The sequence below is a fragment of the Lepidochelys olivacea genome, assembly GCF_965140295.1.
Source record: "Lepidochelys olivacea isolate rLepOli2 genome assembly, chromosome: 12".
Taxonomy (NCBI): Eukaryota; Metazoa; Chordata; order Testudines; family Cheloniidae; genus Lepidochelys; species Lepidochelys olivacea.
This window is the reverse complement of record NC_140422.1, coordinates 20357315-20373853: the sequence shown is the minus strand read 5'-3', so window position 1 is coordinate 20373853 and position 16539 is coordinate 20357315. Positions and strand designations below refer to the sequence as shown.

The following is a 16539-nucleotide window of genomic DNA, read 5'->3' as shown; positions in this document are numbered from 1 at the left end:
AAGCAGTTTGGGTTCCATGTCAGTTGGCTGCCGCAGTTTAGAGGGGGAACTTTTCTGAATCAAAGACGTCTGTTAAGTATAAGCCCCTTTCACTACAGACTCAATCAGTCCATACAGTGATTAGGTCCCATGAACTGCAGCACATGTCTATACATGGGAGGAGGGAAAGCTGATCTCAGAAGGGAAAAAAAAAATTATTAAGGACTCAGCTGAAGGCACTGAGAGCTTTGTCTGACCAGGGCATACAACATCAGGCCTTGTATTAGGGAAGTCTGGGGCTTCTGTTCTGGGCTTTTGTATTTGATATACGTAATTAATTACTTAGTTTGGTTTGTTTGACCCTATACTCACTTATGGGAGAGAGGCTTTATAAATGCACATGCCACTGTTCACAATTATGAACTAGAATTTGAAGAGGGATGGGAAAAAATAGGACTCAATGTTCTTTATTACTCTAAAAACCAGAAACGTTTGTTTTGGTCATGAGGTTTGTTGGCCTTTCCTGCACCATCTCCTCTCCCCGCCCCAGAAAATACCACTTCAATTACTGCAAGGGACAGCAAGAGTCTTGGAGAAACAGTCTGCTGAGAAAGAATGAAATAAACAGAAAGGAAGCTGCAGACTTGGATATTTTTCAGTAATATTCACTTTCAAGTAGTAAATAGAAAACCCGGATGTTCAGTTCATGACTGAAGAGTTGCTGCTGAATTCACCCTAGACTGGATGTGTTTGGATCAAAGCATACGACCTAATACTTGTTTTTTTCTTAAATAACAGCACATTGACTGGGTCAATTTTTCCCCCTCCTTGGCCATATCTTTATTCACAATCAGTTGAATACTACAAACTGCCTGGACATTGGTAGTATATTAAAAAAAGGAAAAAATTAAATCCATGAGAATAATTACTTTGAACTAATTTAAAAAAAACCAAACACCCCGACCTGGTCATTTGGCATGCAATTCAGTGTTTAGATAGACTGGACTATGGTAAGGAAAAAATTATGTTGAAAATTACTTTTAACTAAATTCTTGCTCGAGACTATAAAATACACAATATAAAATACGCAAAAAAGGTAGCAACTGACCTTTTGTTGTACAGTTATTTGCTGCAATACAATTGCTGTTGTCTAATTTTTGCTGATAGTAAATGGTTTTAGTTACACATGAGACGATGAAAGACTATTTGAATAGACAGTCTCTCACTTGAGATTAACTTTAATGTCAAAGTTCAATTCAAATTAAGCACATACTTTTATGCCCTGAACCTGAAAACACTCACATGTTAACTCTGAAGCCAGCAGGACTGCTCACGCTTGAAGTTATGCAAGTATGTTTGCAGCAAAGGCTTGGGGCCTTAACGAGCAAGTGAGTCACTGGGCATTGAGTATGTTCAGCACCTCAGAATCTGACCTTAGTTTTGACCATCCACCCATCCCTTCACCACCTCTTGCCGTAGCTCTACCGCTGTGTGCTACATCACCCACCAGGCTGGGGTTCTTCCATCCCTGGGGCTGTGGAATAGAAATCTGGCTGGGTTACTGATTTTGAGACCTGTAAATATATATGCATGGGGTGAGTCTGCTGAGTTGAGCCAGCCTCCTCTTTCTCACCTCACCCCTAAGATAAACCTTAACTCCCCCATTACCTTCTGTCATCACAAAGGCTGTTCGCTGGCTGAGAGGGATGACTTCTCCAGTGCTGTACTAATGATGCTCCTGAGAAGTCAGCAGGGTTTGCTCCAGAGCCACACAAGACTTCCCCGTTCCTGAGATCACCATTTCCCCAGGGCTCCCAGCTTCAGGCAACTTGGGGAGCAAAAGGCAGTCTAAAAGTCTAACCCAGGTCTCCTGCTGGTTATTTTTCAGTATCTTACTGTACTGAGGTCAAAGGGCACCAGCCCAGGCTTCCATGTACTTTGGATTTTAGTTCTATCATTTTATATGTATTCAGTGCTCATGAGAAATCCTATCCTTGGAGGCGGAAGTTCTCTCTCCCCTACAGAGGAGGTACACCACAGGCAGTAGCAGCACAAGCTGCCGCATCAATGGGCCTCTAATACCAACACAAAGGTCCACCCCAGGTGAGTAGTATATTGGAGACAACAATAATACTTAGCTCTTGTACAGAGATCAGTAGATCTCAAAGCTCTTAGCAAAAGAGGTTATTAGCAGCCCCGTTTTACAAATAGGGAAACGGGCACAGAGAGGGGAAGTGACTTGCCCATGGTCACCCAGCAGGCCATTGGCAGAGCAGGTAACAAAACCTTGGTTTACTGGTTCCCAGTCCAGTGCTCTGCCCACTAGACCACCCTACCTTGATGTAGGCCATGCCCTGCGAGTGTAATATGACAATAAATCAGTCTCTAGTGATTTAAGAGAACTAGTAATCAGGAAAACACATGAAAGGAAACAAGATAAAGAGGGGCTAAATTTCACCCTCCAATGTACGCTCACCACTGAAAATACTGAGGGCTATGCGCGGGTCAGAATTTGGCTCCTCAAGCTTTAAGCCAAGGGTAAGAAGGTCAGCTATGGAAAGATGACCAAGATACTTCTGAGGCATAAAATTCTGCGTCTGCCGGCCACCGTTCCACTTTGTCATCATCGGATTTATCACTGTCATCACCACTAGATGGTTCATAACCAGTCATGGAAGAGTCAATCTGCTCCGGCTGCTTCTGGTCACCTTCTGCTTCCTTCTTCTTTTCTGCCATCAACTGCCTGTAGCATAGGCTACAGACCCTCAGCGGCTTGGGGGACAAGCGTGGCATCAGAAATCTCTGTTTGGAGCAGTCCCCGCACACAACGAAGCCACACTTCCGACAGTGATGCCTGCGAGTGAGCGTGGAGAACTTGGTCTGTGTGCAGCGCATACAGATATCTGTGGCCTTGTCGGGTATCCAGGGGGCAGCATGCTCCATGGAGGGCTGCCTGCCTGTCTTTGTCAGCAGATGCCTAATGCATTCCTCAAGGTGACTAAGCCATTCTTTCCTTTCTGTGAGGGAGGCTGCAGAAACGACAAAGGACTTCTTCAAAGTTTTAATCATCCATCGATTCTTCATTTGTAAGGTATCCGGCAGTGTCTCTAAGGTGACATCTTCAAGAGGTATGATGTGTTGGGAATTGTACTTCCTTTTGTTTATCACTATGCTCCCATACACAAGGATATCATTGAAAAGAAAGAATACCCGAGGCTTAGGCTTCTTGCGGCATTCTTTGGTCAAAATTCCTTCACCCAAAAGGACCCTTCCTGGCACAGCTAAGGGTTGTCCAGATGCCCCAAAGCAGTTTTCCACGGAAGCAATGCGTTGGCTGTTAATTTCAGTGTTAACCAGATGGTCCATCTCCTTCATTCACCCTAGAGGGGGGAGAGGTGGGGGGGAGGAGGAAATAAAGTAATAACTGTGTTCAGCAAACAACTGAATCAATCCTAGCTTCCAAAATGAACAGCAAATTTAAACAGCAGTAAGTAGCTTTTCAAAGAGCCAGGAGATGAGTTTAAGTTTTCCAGGTGGTACTACCCAGCAATGACTTATTAAAGCACTCTTCAAAATGAAAAGGAAAACCCACTGAAGCGTCTGATATATTTTGTAGCAGGCTGATACTGACTATTCTCAGGAATCAGAATTCAGTTACCCATACTTCAGTTACCTTCTATCGCATACTGGATAAGGTATAAAACTCTGTATTGTGGCTACAGTTATACCAGGATAAAAGTACTTATGCCAGTGTAGTTTATTCCCATTCATATATATTCCAAAGGGACCTGTGACCATCAGAGCCCCCTCCATGCCCACTGGCAAAGGGTTCACTGCCCATGCAACAGCGACTTGTATCAAGCCTGAAACTCACCTCACTTAACTCATTGCTCTCATGATACACAATGTTCTTTATAGATTAGTAAGATATCAAAGGAAATCCAGTGACACACTGGTCATTAATATCATTGTGCAACATATGTGTTAACACTCCATAGCAAATCATGGATACTTACAGACTTTAAAACCATAAAATCAATAACAAAACAAAGGGAAAAAAACAGGTTTTCTTCCAGATAATTATCTTCCCTCCTGGCTCCCTTCTCTAATGTAAACTGCATACCTTGTGTGCAACATCAGCGGAGCCAACAGTGCATTCAGGCTCTTTGAGACAGCAGACGTGGTAATTTCTGTTAGTGTCCAGGGACAGGATACTGCAAAGGGGGTTCGGGAACTGGGGACACCAAGTGCTCCCTGCAAGGCAAAGTAAGGGTAGGGAGAGTCCTAAGGAGTTCGCTTGGCTGGCTGGGAGCTGTCACACAGTTTAGCACCAACAAAGCCTTCTTTTCTAAACATCCAATCTTCATTTAAAAATGGTCAATGATGGAGAATCCACCATGACCCTTGGTATATTGTTCCAATGGTTTATTACTCTGTTAAAAAAAATAAAAATGTACCGCTTAATTGCAGTCTGAATTTGTCTAGCTTCAACTTTCAGCCACTGGATTGTTATCTTTCTCTGCTAGATTGAAGAGCCAATTATTAAATATTTGTTCCTCATGTAGGTGCGAATGGACTGTAATCAAGTCACCTTTTAACCTTGTCTTTGTTAAGCTAAATACACTGAGCTGCTTGAGTCTATTACTATAAAGCATGTTTTCTAATCCTCTGATCATTCTCATGGCTCTTCTCTGAACCCTTTCCAATTGATCAACATCCTGCTTGAATTGTGGGCACCAGAACTGGACACACTATTCCAGCAGCAGTTGCACCCGTGCCAAATACCGAAGTAAAATAACCTCTCTATTCCTTCTCAAGATCCTTCAGTTTATGCACCCCCGCATTGCATTAGTTCTTTTGGCTAAAGCATCATAGGGGGTGCTCATGTTCAGCTTATTATCCACCACAACCCCCAAACCTTTTTCAGAGTCACCGCTTCCCAGGATAGAGTCCCCCCATCCTGGAAGTATGAACTGCATTGTTTGTTCCTGGATGTATAAGTTTACGTTTGATCCTATTAAAATGCATATTATTTGCACCTAGTTTTCCAAGAGCTCCAGATCGCTCTAATTAGTGATCTTTCCTCGTCATTAGTTACCACATCCCCCAATTTGTGCGTCCTGTTCAAACTTTATCTGTGATGATTTTATATTTTCTTCCAGGTCATTGATAAAAATGTTAAATAGCATAGGGCCAAGAACCCATCACTGCGGGACCCCACTGGAAACACACCAGCTCGAGGATGAGTCCCCATTCACTTAAAATTACATGTTGAGACCAAGTAGTTGGTCAGGCTTTAATCCATTTAATGTGCATCATGTTTAGTGTTGTTTGTTGTTGTTTTTTAAATCAAAATGTCATATAGTACCAAGTCAAAAATACCTTACAGAGTTCTAAGTACAGTACATCAGCACTATTATCTTTACCAACCAAACTTGTAATCTCATCAAAATAAGATAAAATTAGTTTGACTAGATCTATTTTCCATAAACCCAGATTGATTTGAATTAATTGCATTACTGTCCTTCAATTCCTTATTAATAGAGTCCCATATCAAGCTGTTCCATTATCTTGCCTGGCACTGATGTCAGACTGATAAACCTATAATTACCGTTTTTATCCTTTTTAAAAATTGGCACAATAATAGTTTTTCTAATTTCCCCAATGCTCTGACTTATTGAAAAATCAACATTAATTGTCCACTGAGCTCAGACAGTTCTTTTAAAACTCTTGGATACAAGTTTTCTGGACTGGTTGATTTAAAACTATGTCTAACTTCGGTAGCTTCTGATGAGCATCCTCCAGAGATTCTAGAGGAATGGAAAGTGTTATCACTATACGATGAGACTGCATCAAGCTTTTCCCCCAAAATACGTAACAGAAATATTTACTGAAGAAGGGTTTTAGAGTAGCAGCCATATTAGTCTGTAGCGACAAAAAGAGTACTTGTGGCACCTTAGAGACTAACAAATTTATTTGAGCATAAGCTTTTGTGAGCTGCAGCTCACTTCATTGGATGCATGTAGTGGAAAATATAGCGGGGAGATTTTATACACACAGAGAACATGAAACAATGGGTGTTACCATACACACTGTAAGGAGAGTGATCAGGTAAGGTGAGCTATTACCAGCAGGAGAGAGAGAGAAAAAAACCCAAAGCCTTTTGTAGTGTTAATCAAGGTGGGCCATTTCCAGCAGTTGACAAGAATGTGTGAGGAACAGTAGGGGGGGGAAATAAACATGGGGAAATAGTTTTACTTTGTGTAATGACCCATCCACTCCCAGCCTTTATTCGAGCCTAATTTAATGGTGTCCAGTTTGCAAATTAATTCCAATTCAGCAGTCTCTCGTTGGAGTCTGTTTTTGAAGTTTTTTTGTTGAAGAATTGCCACTTTTAGGTCTAATCGAGTGACCAGAGAGATTGAAGTGTTCTCCAACTGGTTTTGAATGTTATAATTCTTAACATTTGATTTGTGTCCATTTATTCTTTTACGTTGCTGGCCACTCTGCCATGTACATTGGCCAAACCGGACAGTCTCTACAGAACACTTCAATCTCTCTGGTCTTGAATAAAGACTGGGAGCGGATGTGTCATTAAACAAAGAAACTATTTCCCCATGTTTTTTTTTCCCCCCTACTGTTCCTCACACATTCTTGTGAACTGCTGGAAATAGCCCACCTTGATTATCACTACAAAAGGCTTTTTGTTTTTCTCTCTCTCCTGCTGGTAATAGCTCACCTTACCTGAAAAAAGAAAAGGAGTACTTGTGGCACCTTAGAGACTAACCAATTTATTAGAGCATAAGCTTTCGTGAGCTACAGCTCACTTCATCAGATGCATATCGTGGAAACTGCAGCAGACTTTATATATACTTTTTGCGAATACAGACTAACACGGCTGTTACTCTGAAACCTGTCACCTTACCTGATCACTCTCCTTACAGTAAAAAGAAAAGGAGTACTTGTGGCACCTTAGAGACTAACCAATTTATTTGAGCATGAGCATACATGTGTATGGTAACACCCATTGTTTCATGTTCTCTGTGTAAATAAAATCTCCCCACTGTATTTTCTACTGCATGCATCCAATGAAGTGAGCTGTAGCTCATGAAAGCTTATGCTTGAATAAATGCATTAGTCTCTAAGGTGCCACAAGTCCTCCTGTTCTTTTTACTGAAGAAGGGGAATTAGCTAAACTGCTCTAAGGCACCTTTATACTGGCAAAACTGCATCCATGTTAGGAGTCGTACCAGGATAACTATATCGGTGTTAAAAACAGAAAAACTACACCCCTAACCAACAATTATATTGATACAAAAAACTGTGTGCAGATCAGTCCGTAGAAGTCAATACAATCTTACAATGCCTTTTTAAATGTCACTCCTGAAAGGTGCTTGATAGACAGGCATAAAAACTAGAGCTCTGTCTGTACAGCAGGGCTGGCTCTGGCAACCCGCTCATCACTGCACCCCTACCCTAAAAGGGGTTGCCTTTGCAGGTGTGTCCACACTAGCGCTTTTTTTTTAAACCTGTTATTAGCAACTGGTTCAGTTGTACTAAGTGCTCGTGTAAACAGAGTGCAATTGTTTTTACCACCATCTACACTCGCATTTATTGCTAACACCAGTGCAGCTGCACTCCCTGCTGCTAATAGGTGGAAAGTCTGCTAGTGCAGCGATCTAAGTGCAGTCTCCACACCCACTCAATTCTTAGCCTCTCTGATGAGACTACCAACTAAGGCTGCATAGACAAACTTTCCTCTAGGCACTGGAATGAAACAATTAATTGAATTCAAGGATACCACTCACCACCCAGATGGTAACAGCTTTGATCACTGCAAACCCAGGCTGGAACCGAAGCAGAATTCCAGAAGTGGAAGGCTGCATGCTCTATTATCAATTCTCTGAGCTATCCCCTGTGAGCCTCCTCTTATTGGACTGACAAGACTGAAAAAAAAAAAAACCCCAAACAAGCCAGCCCACACAACCCAATCCCTGCATTTATCACACCAAGTGTTCCTTTTGTTATTTGTGTTTCCAGTTAAAGACACGTCATTCTGAAAACTTTCTGAATAGTACTAAAGGAACTAGATCATAGCATACTCATTCCTCCCTCTCATCTCCACAACGCTACTCCCCTGTTCAACATTTTTTTATTTTAAAAGTACCAGGTTACATGATGTGAAAGTAACTCCTTTAAGTCCCTAATTTGGGGTCAATTAAATACCTTCATGCTCATGACGTAAAATCTTCCTCCACTTACACATTTAAAATGCTGTGTTACTGGTATTAGCCCCAAGACTCTGGGTCTAGGTGTAATAATCCACAAGAAACCTCATAAGAAACTGAATCACTTCCTTTTAGACAGCAGTAGCTCAGAGTTCACAGGGGATGTGCATAGGTCTTTGTTTGTTAGCATTTCTTATAATGGCTAATACAAAACTACTTGTTATCTCAAAAACTTAGCTTTCAAAAGATCTAAAAGCCACACAGTGCTTAGACTTCTTAGCGTCAGTGATGGAGACTACATGGAGAAAATTCTAGACAATTTACATTCATAGGGCATTCTTCATCTCAACACACCCTTTCGGGGTAGTGATAGGGAAAACACAACCACCTCCAGAGTAGTAGCTTAAACATCATATAGTGACACTAAGCAGTTTCTAAAAACAGCAGCAGCCAATCAAAATTACTGGAGACAATGAATTTAGAATGTGGCCAGAAGACTGCTATTAATAACCATATAATTTACAGGAAGCTTAGGGCCAAGTTTTCAAAAGAGCTCAGCTCCCACTTAGGAACCTAGATGAAGTGGCTGTATTTTCCAAGCACCCATCAGTTGTCATTGAGTAAAATGGGCATCCTTGGGTGCTGAATCTGCCTGACCACAAATGATCAGGGCCATGTCTTTAGCAGACATGTAAATACAGTGCCTTTAGCAGCAAGGTGCCCAAGGCATTGGCTTCTGTATGAATTTAGAGGGAAAGCCAACATTTCTTCTGGAGCACCTGTGTTTTCCTTGGCAATCTTTCTTCCTAATAAATGATGGAACCACAACAGCTACTTTTTGCGTGTTGTTGGGATTATGTCCCACACAGGCATAATGAGGCGAATGCAAGCTATGAGCAACCAAAAAAAGGACAAAGCCCTGACCTCCCTTGAATTCAGGGAAGGCCCTAATGACCCTCTGACTCACTTCTGTCAGGATGTACAGTATTTCTTCAAGGCTATGAGACAATAGATTTGATGGATTCAGACTGCATTAAGCACATCTATTCATCAATGTGTAGTGTAGTCTAAATCCAACTGCAACCTCTACCATACACTGATGAATGAGGGAAAGTAGCACAAAAATAGCAGAGATTTTATTCACTCTTCCTCTAAAGGTTACACAGGAAAATATCTGTCTGTCATTGGAAAGTTTCTCTGAAAAATAAAATATTAGCAGACCATGACTTCTGCTCTGTGAAGTTTAAACCAAGGAAAAAGAAAGAGCAATAATTGTGTCAGGGATGTTTAATGGGATACAAATGCCACCAGGCCCATCCCACTAAGAACACAGCTGAAACTCCGCACCCATCTACTCCACTCCCACATAACACAGTTGTGCATCCATTTCCATATAAGAGTGTTGTTGGAGGCAGCCTTTCCTAGTTATTTCATGGTGGTGCTCATGAGCGATATTAGAATGGGACTTACAAGCACCTTATGCCAGAAGGCCTAAAGGAGCAACATTTTCTTAAGTAATGTTCTAGAGACATTTTCCTTTAAATAAAGGAATTTTGAATGTTGCATTATGGGAAAACTGTCTTCCCCTTGTGTTGGGGAGAGTGGAAAGACAGTCTCAGTGTCACCACTTAGCTGGTTGGAGCAGATGAGACTCCTCCAGCCTAGGTGGTTATCCTGCAGGCATAACAATGCCAGGATTTAACTTCTGCACTTCCCATTACAGCGAGTCTACAATCATTTTTCTCCCTCCTGCCTACACAGACATTGCACAATAAATGGATGAAAGGTTTAAACAGAAGAATGATTGCACACAGAAGGCACAGCATGGCCCTCGGATAAATGCCATGTACACTGATTTTCCAGATCTGGAGTCTCGCCTGCTTTTGGACACGTACAAACAAAACCTTAGGAGAGGAGCTTTGAGCACAAAGGAGATAAGAAAGACACAATGATACCCAGCCAAAAGAGAAATAGAAGTAATAGAGGAGAGACTGAAACAAGGGCAGATTGGTGTGGGGGAATTCAGGAATTTTGGGATTATCAATGCAGAATTGGATAGGTTTTACAGAGATTCTTAATCCTGTTTATGGCAATCTCACTGCATGGTAATATAAGAGCTTGACTCCTGGATTCTATTCCCAGCTCTACAACTGACTCACCATGTGATCACCTCCTCTCTTTCCCATGTTACTTATCTGTACAATAGGTAAAATAAGCCTTAGATCTCTCAGAGGGACTCTGTGAGACTATTAGGGTATAAAGTGATTTTAAAAGGGTTGAGTATGTGTAGTGTGTTTAGTAGCTAATTCGAAAGGTGGAGCAGGGTTCAGGACAATGCTCTGGTGAGAATCCCACCACGCCCCATTCTTTCCCAGATGTTGTGGGGTTGGCTGGCTTCTCATTAGGCATTGGTCCTGGACAGTGGAACCCCAATCTTCCATATTAGTCTGTGACTTTTAGGTCAATCCTCTATTTTAGAAGAATGGTAAAGTTTTGTAGTGAGTGGGAGTGCATGGATGGTCAGGAAAGAGACACAGGGAGAATTCTATATACTTCCTAAACTTCTAAATAAACTGACAATGTAATCCCAGATTAAGGATATGCCGCCAGAAGACATAGGGTAAATTTTCATAAACACCTTACTGCAAGTCAGTGGGACTTAGGCTCCTAAATCATTTAGGAAATTTTTTAACTATCATGCTTATTTTGGCTCTTACACAGCACAGAACACTTGCAAATTTTGTTACACCAGAACAATGGGACAACAGACTGCGTGTAAACACCCTTTCCACTCCCAAATGAGAGAAAAACTAAAGGAACTACCTGTCTAGTGGCTTGGATCTGGAGATTATATTCTTGTACCCCAGTACCCTAACCTGTTACTTTTTGAAAGAAGAACTATTAATTACCCAACGGGGGGGAATCCTCCAAACCACTGCTTGTTAGTGTGTTGCCAGTATGGGGTCAGATGGGCAAAACAGTTTTATTACATATCCCTGGTGTCCCATGATCTCACCCATGGATTTCTGCCTCTACAGTAAAATTTGCTCTGATTTAATCAGTTCAAAAATATGAGAAGTTCACTTCCCACCTTACTCCCCAAGGAATAAATGGTTTATTAAAGTGAGTGTATACTTCTCAGATAAACTGTAAATTACCATTTGTTTATGGATTATGCATCAGGTTGCAAAACCAATTTTTCTTTAATAACATTGTGATTAATTTAAAATGTTATTTAGTTTTCTGTACAAATGGAAGGCACTGCATGAATTTAGGGCTTTTCTTACTGGTAAATAAAACAGACTTCTGGGAATATGCAATATTGTATTCCCTCCCCCCCCCCCACCCATGAAGTGAGACACCATAATTTAGGAATAATAAAGTAACAAGCAAATTAAAAAGTCAGGATGTAATTTCTGATCCAGCCTATTAATTTGGGAAAATATGTCATTTTTGTTCTGCTCGTATCGAAGTCTGCTCAGAGACATCACATTAGTTATTAAAGGAAATGCTATGGAGCTAATTAAATCACTACAGTATATTTACCAATAAACAGTAAAATGTGGGCATGCATATACATACATACACACAGGTGCCAGTCGTGATGGTGGGTTTGTGTAATGTGGTCACCGGTCCATCAACTCATTACAAATAGCCATCAAACGGTAAAAACTTTCTCTCATTACAGAACAAGCCCCAACTGGTGGGAATAGCCATGTGAGAGAAGTATTGTGTACATACAGATTTGTAGGAGGAAGGAAAGGAAAGAAACGGAACGAAGGCACAGCCAAAGCAAAAACGGTGTGGGATGGTTGCATACTAGACTAATTTCCCTGGCATTTGACAAACACCTTTTTTTTTTGGTATTCAACTTGCTCTATAGCTAGTTAATATATATTAGCTAATGAATACTGGTGAAATACACTGAACTCTTTGTTTCCACAATTCGATCATTTGGAGTAGTAAATTATATATTAAAAAATTAAATACTGTAGTTGATTAACATGACAATTAAACACAGTGCACAGCTGTTTCAGTCCTTTAAACTGAAAGGGAGCATGGCTTTGGCGAATGCTGCCTCAGGAACAGTGCAGCCAGGGGTGAAAATAACTTAAAGAACTTACCGGTACTCTGGAGTCCTGAGCAGGGGGCGTGGCTCTCGACTGGAAGAGGCGGGGCCTTTAAATACCCAGACCCTTTAAATCAAGAATTAAAAGCCCAAGGGCTCCGGCTGCGGCTAGGAGCCCTGGGACCTTTAAATCACCCCCAGAGCTACCAGCTGTACAGGCAGCTGGGAGCCCCGGGGCAATTTAAAGAGCCCCAGGCTCTGGCCGCCACTACCGCAGCAGAGCTCCAGGCCCCTTAAATCACCGCCGGAGCCCTGCCGCTGCTACCCCAGGGCTCCAGCAGCGGGGCTCGGATGGCCGCTTTGAAGGGCCTGGGGCTCCCCGCAGCGGCCGGAGCCCTGGGCTCTTTAAAGCACAGCCAGAGCCCTGCCGCTGCTACCCTGGGGCTCCGGCCGCTGCAGGGAGCCCAGGACCCTTTAAAGCGCCAGCCTGGGGAAGCCGGTGCGGCCCGGCACGGCCCGGCACGGCCCGGCGCACTGGCTCTTGCCGGTACACTGTACCGGCTTTCTTTCACCTCTGAGTGCAGCACAGGTATTTTTCACCCTGATTAAAAATGTTGAGCACAGTTTTCAAGCCTATCTATACACAATGACTTACGCAACCTTTAAGTGTTAACCACAGGGGCCTGGTGGGTTTCCTATGGAGAAGTAGAAGCCTCAGCAATGGCACCTCCCCCCAGGTGCTGTAATCAGCTGTGAGTGCAGGCAGGGGATACTCCAAGTGCCCTGGGGAGTCCATGAGAGTTACCACACATCCACTGCCCACTCAGAGACCTCCATGTCATCACTGATATCCTTCCAGTAAAGAGACCTGGGCATGTCTCCCTCTGGAACCCTTCAACAGAGCACCAGCTGGAATCAGGCTACCTTGGCGTGTGATCTTGTCACTAGCTAATGTGACTGCAGCTGATGAAGGTGTAAGTACCTTCATGGGGAGAAAATACTTGGGACTAAAGGACTCCTAACTTAGTGGAGAAAGGCATGAATGGCTGGAACTTAAAGCCAGACAAGTTCAAATAAGAAATAAGGCACACGTTTTTAACAGTGAGGTGATCAACCGCTAGAACAAAGCACGAAGGGAAGGGGTGCAGACTCTCTCCATTTCTTGAAATCTTCAGATCAAGCCTGGATCCGTTTCCAGGAGATACGCTTTAGTCAGACACAAGTTATTGGGCTCACTACAGGAGTAACTGGGTAAAGTTCTATGGCCTGTGGTATACAGATCACACTAGACAACCTAATGGTCTCTTCTGGCCTTAAAAATCTAATCAGATCTAATCTTCTGTATGTAACACCAAGGTTCTAATCTTCTGTATGTAACACCAAGGCTGCAGGAAGTGTTGCTAGTAATCAGTAGTTAGCACTCTTCTTTTTTATCTTGGTATTAAACATATGCCCCAGGATGGTATTACAAACCGCTAAGTTGCTAGAGATGCACACTCTGCAAGAGTAGAGAGATGGAAGGCCATAACTGCAAGTGAAAAAGTAATGTTAATTGCTGACACAGATCAGTTGTTCATGAATACAAACAGAAAGCTGGAGTCCATTTGCATGAACAAATACACAGTTTGCTTGGGTAAACCCAGCAACTGTGCAGGCCAATCAAGCATAAAGCTGTTTTGAAGGAAAAAAAAAATCAAAATATAACTGTAGATGTTGCAATTAAACAGTTTCCTGGTTTCACCTCAAAGCATTTCAAACTATACTGGTTCAGTTATAATACTGATTTCCTGAGTTCCACACAGACCCTGGTCTCCCAGCACCTGAAAGCTGTCTGTGCATATCACAATGCCACATAAAATGCATGATGCATAATTCCTTAGATGGCAAAAAGTTACAAAATTTGCAATTGATATTGAAACATGGTCATGTATTTTAGCGGGACTAAGCCTATTTTTCCAGAAGGGAAAAAAAAAAAAGATAGTAAATACTTAGCATATATATAGCTCTTGTTAATCAGGGATCTTAAAGTGCCTTACAAACATGTAAATTAGGTGAGTATTACTATACCATTTAACAGATGAGTACATCACTGCTAATCATATACATTAAGAAAAGAGATTAGAAACAGTGCAATCACATTACAGAGGAGTTATAGAAGGATTATTATTACTGTTATGATTCAGTATTTGTAAAGCACCAACAACATGCTCAGTGTTGTAGAAGACAAAAATACAAAGAGTTTACTGTCTAAAGGATAGTGAGCAGAAAAACAAAGGAAGTCCCAGGAGCTATGCTGGACTAAATCATACCCTGAAGGATTCTTGAGCATTTACTGTTATGAATTTTCTCTGCTTAACACTGTTTAAAATGCACTCTGTGCTTCATATTACTGGATCTTGTTTATAGGACAGAGATTTCCAAACATGTTGCTCAATGCAAATATTTCTAAACTGACTCGGGGGAAGGATGACACTGGACTGGGAAGATTTCTGCATGGCCTTGTACCAAACTCTAAGGGCCCAGTCCTGTCACCCTCACTCACAGTGCGTAGTACCTTACCATGCAAAAAGTCCCACTGATTTCAGCTGAACTTTTTTGTGGTGCAAGGTGTAACACTGGCAGGGTCTGGCTCACCCTCGCTGTGATTCAATTCCCTAGCTGGGGATAATAATACTTACCTACCTCACAAGGTTGTGAGAAAAAAAATGTATTAAAGTTTACAAGGTGCTCAGATTCTCGCGTGACTAGGAGTAGAGAAGTACCTATATAAATAGACCCGATCCCACTCCTCGTGGGAGCCAGTGAGTACAACCATGTCACCAACGCGGTTGCAGGGACTTAACACCTGCTACCTATTTACTCGCAATAGCTAAGCGCTGGGCGCTCCCATGTGAAATGCAGCCAAGGCGCGATCCCCGGCGTGGCTCTGCCAGTGACACGTGAAAGTCAGCTGGGGTGCGGTAAAGTTCCTGCTGTTCCTGACTCAGCGCCAGCTGCGGGGGACGCGCTGGAGGGGGCCACGGGGGGAGCTGAGGCGGGCTGGGGTCCTGCCGCGGGCAGCGAACGCCTCTCCCCCTGCACACGGGCTGGAGCAACCCGCCCCGCCCCTGCGCGCTTTACCTTGTGCCTTTCCCAGCCGGATCCCCTGCCTCGCGACGCGACGCGACCCGTCCAGCCGCCGCCGCCGCCGCCAGGGGCTTCGCAGATCCCCGCTCCCGGGCGCGGCCGGGGCGACTGCGCTCCGGCTTCCCGCGGCCCGCACCCCCCCAGCCCTGGAACGCACCGCAGCATTCCTCGCTGCCCCTCAGCCAATCAGCGCGCGGCAGCCGGAACAAGACCATCCGGTTCTGGAACGCTCCGACTCAACATTCCGCTCTGACCACGCCCCTCTGTTGGATCGCGCCCAGTCGCAACGCCAGAGTGAGAGCCCGGCCAGGGGGCTGAATGGAAGCGGGTGGGGCAGATTGCAGGGGCACGGAGGGGCGTAGGGTCCCCAGCCGCGGAGGTCGGGCCCCCGCAGAGTATGGGGAGGTGAGAGGGGAGCGAGGCTTGGGGTAGCCAGCAGGGGGTGAGGGAAGGATCCGGCTGCTGGCGGTGAGGCAGGGCAGGGCACCCAGCTGCTATGAGTAGGGCGGGCAGGAGGAATCATCACGGTACTGGCTGGGGAGCAAGGGAGCCACCTAGCCGCGGAGAAGAGGGACGTTGGGACCTCCAGCTGTCCAGTGGGACTAGGAATAGAAGCAGTTCGTGGGAAGTTTTCTGTGTCAGCCCAGACCCTGCCGGAGCCTTTCTCTGTGCCACGGGCTGTGTGAGAGATGGGGCAAATCATGGCCTGACTTGCTGAGAGGTTCAGAGGGGATGATAAGTGGTTCCGTGCCTGAAGTATGTAGAGGATCTGGAACTTCATGCATTCCAAAGGCTTGTAGAAGTTTGCCTGTTGTGGGGTTGGGCGCTGTTTTAGTTTCTGGATGCAGTGAAAATCATGTCTTGTTGTTGTATCTCTCTTCTGTTTTGCTTTCAACCTCATGGATGAAATCCGGAACCCATTACAGTCCATGGGAATTTTGCCAGGGGACAAGACTCTCACCCTCTTTGTTTCTCCTTGTTTCAATGATGCCCCTCGCCGCTGTCTTTCTCCAGCGCACCACCAGCCTCAGGAGTGCTTTTGTGGATGGTGCACTTCGTACTGCGCTCCTGCTTACTCTCCTGAAGCACAAAGGGCCGCAGTGATGGCAGCTGAGTGTTGTTCAAAAGGCCACTCCC

The 16539-nt window shown here is 43.8% G+C and overlaps 1 protein-coding gene across 3 annotated transcripts; it reads right to left on the bottom strand.

Annotated features, from left to right (window-relative positions):
* Positions 1 to 1199: 1199 nt before the first annotated feature.
* On the bottom strand, positions 1200 to 16263 carry PLEKHF1 (pleckstrin homology and FYVE domain containing 1). Of its 3 annotated transcripts, XM_084644767.1 has the most exons (3): positions 15397 to 16263; positions 4103 to 4233; positions 1200 to 3359 (listed from the first exon to the last, which is right to left on the bottom strand). In XM_084644767.1, the coding sequence occupies exon 3, from the start codon at positions 3352 to 3354 to the stop codon at positions 2527 to 2529; it is 828 nt and encodes a 275-aa protein (XP_084500893.1). In that variant the 5' UTR covers positions 3355 to 3359; positions 4103 to 4233; positions 15397 to 16263; the 3' UTR covers positions 1200 to 2526. The 3 variants fall into 3 exon arrangements, with proteins under 3 accessions (XP_084500893.1, XP_084500892.1, XP_084500894.1); XM_084644766.1 differs by lacking the exon at positions 4103 to 4233 and having other exon boundaries at positions 15397 to 15830; XM_084644768.1 differs by lacking the exon at positions 15397 to 16263 and having other exon boundaries at positions 4103 to 5382.
* Between the last annotated feature and the right edge of the window lie 276 nt (positions 16264 to 16539).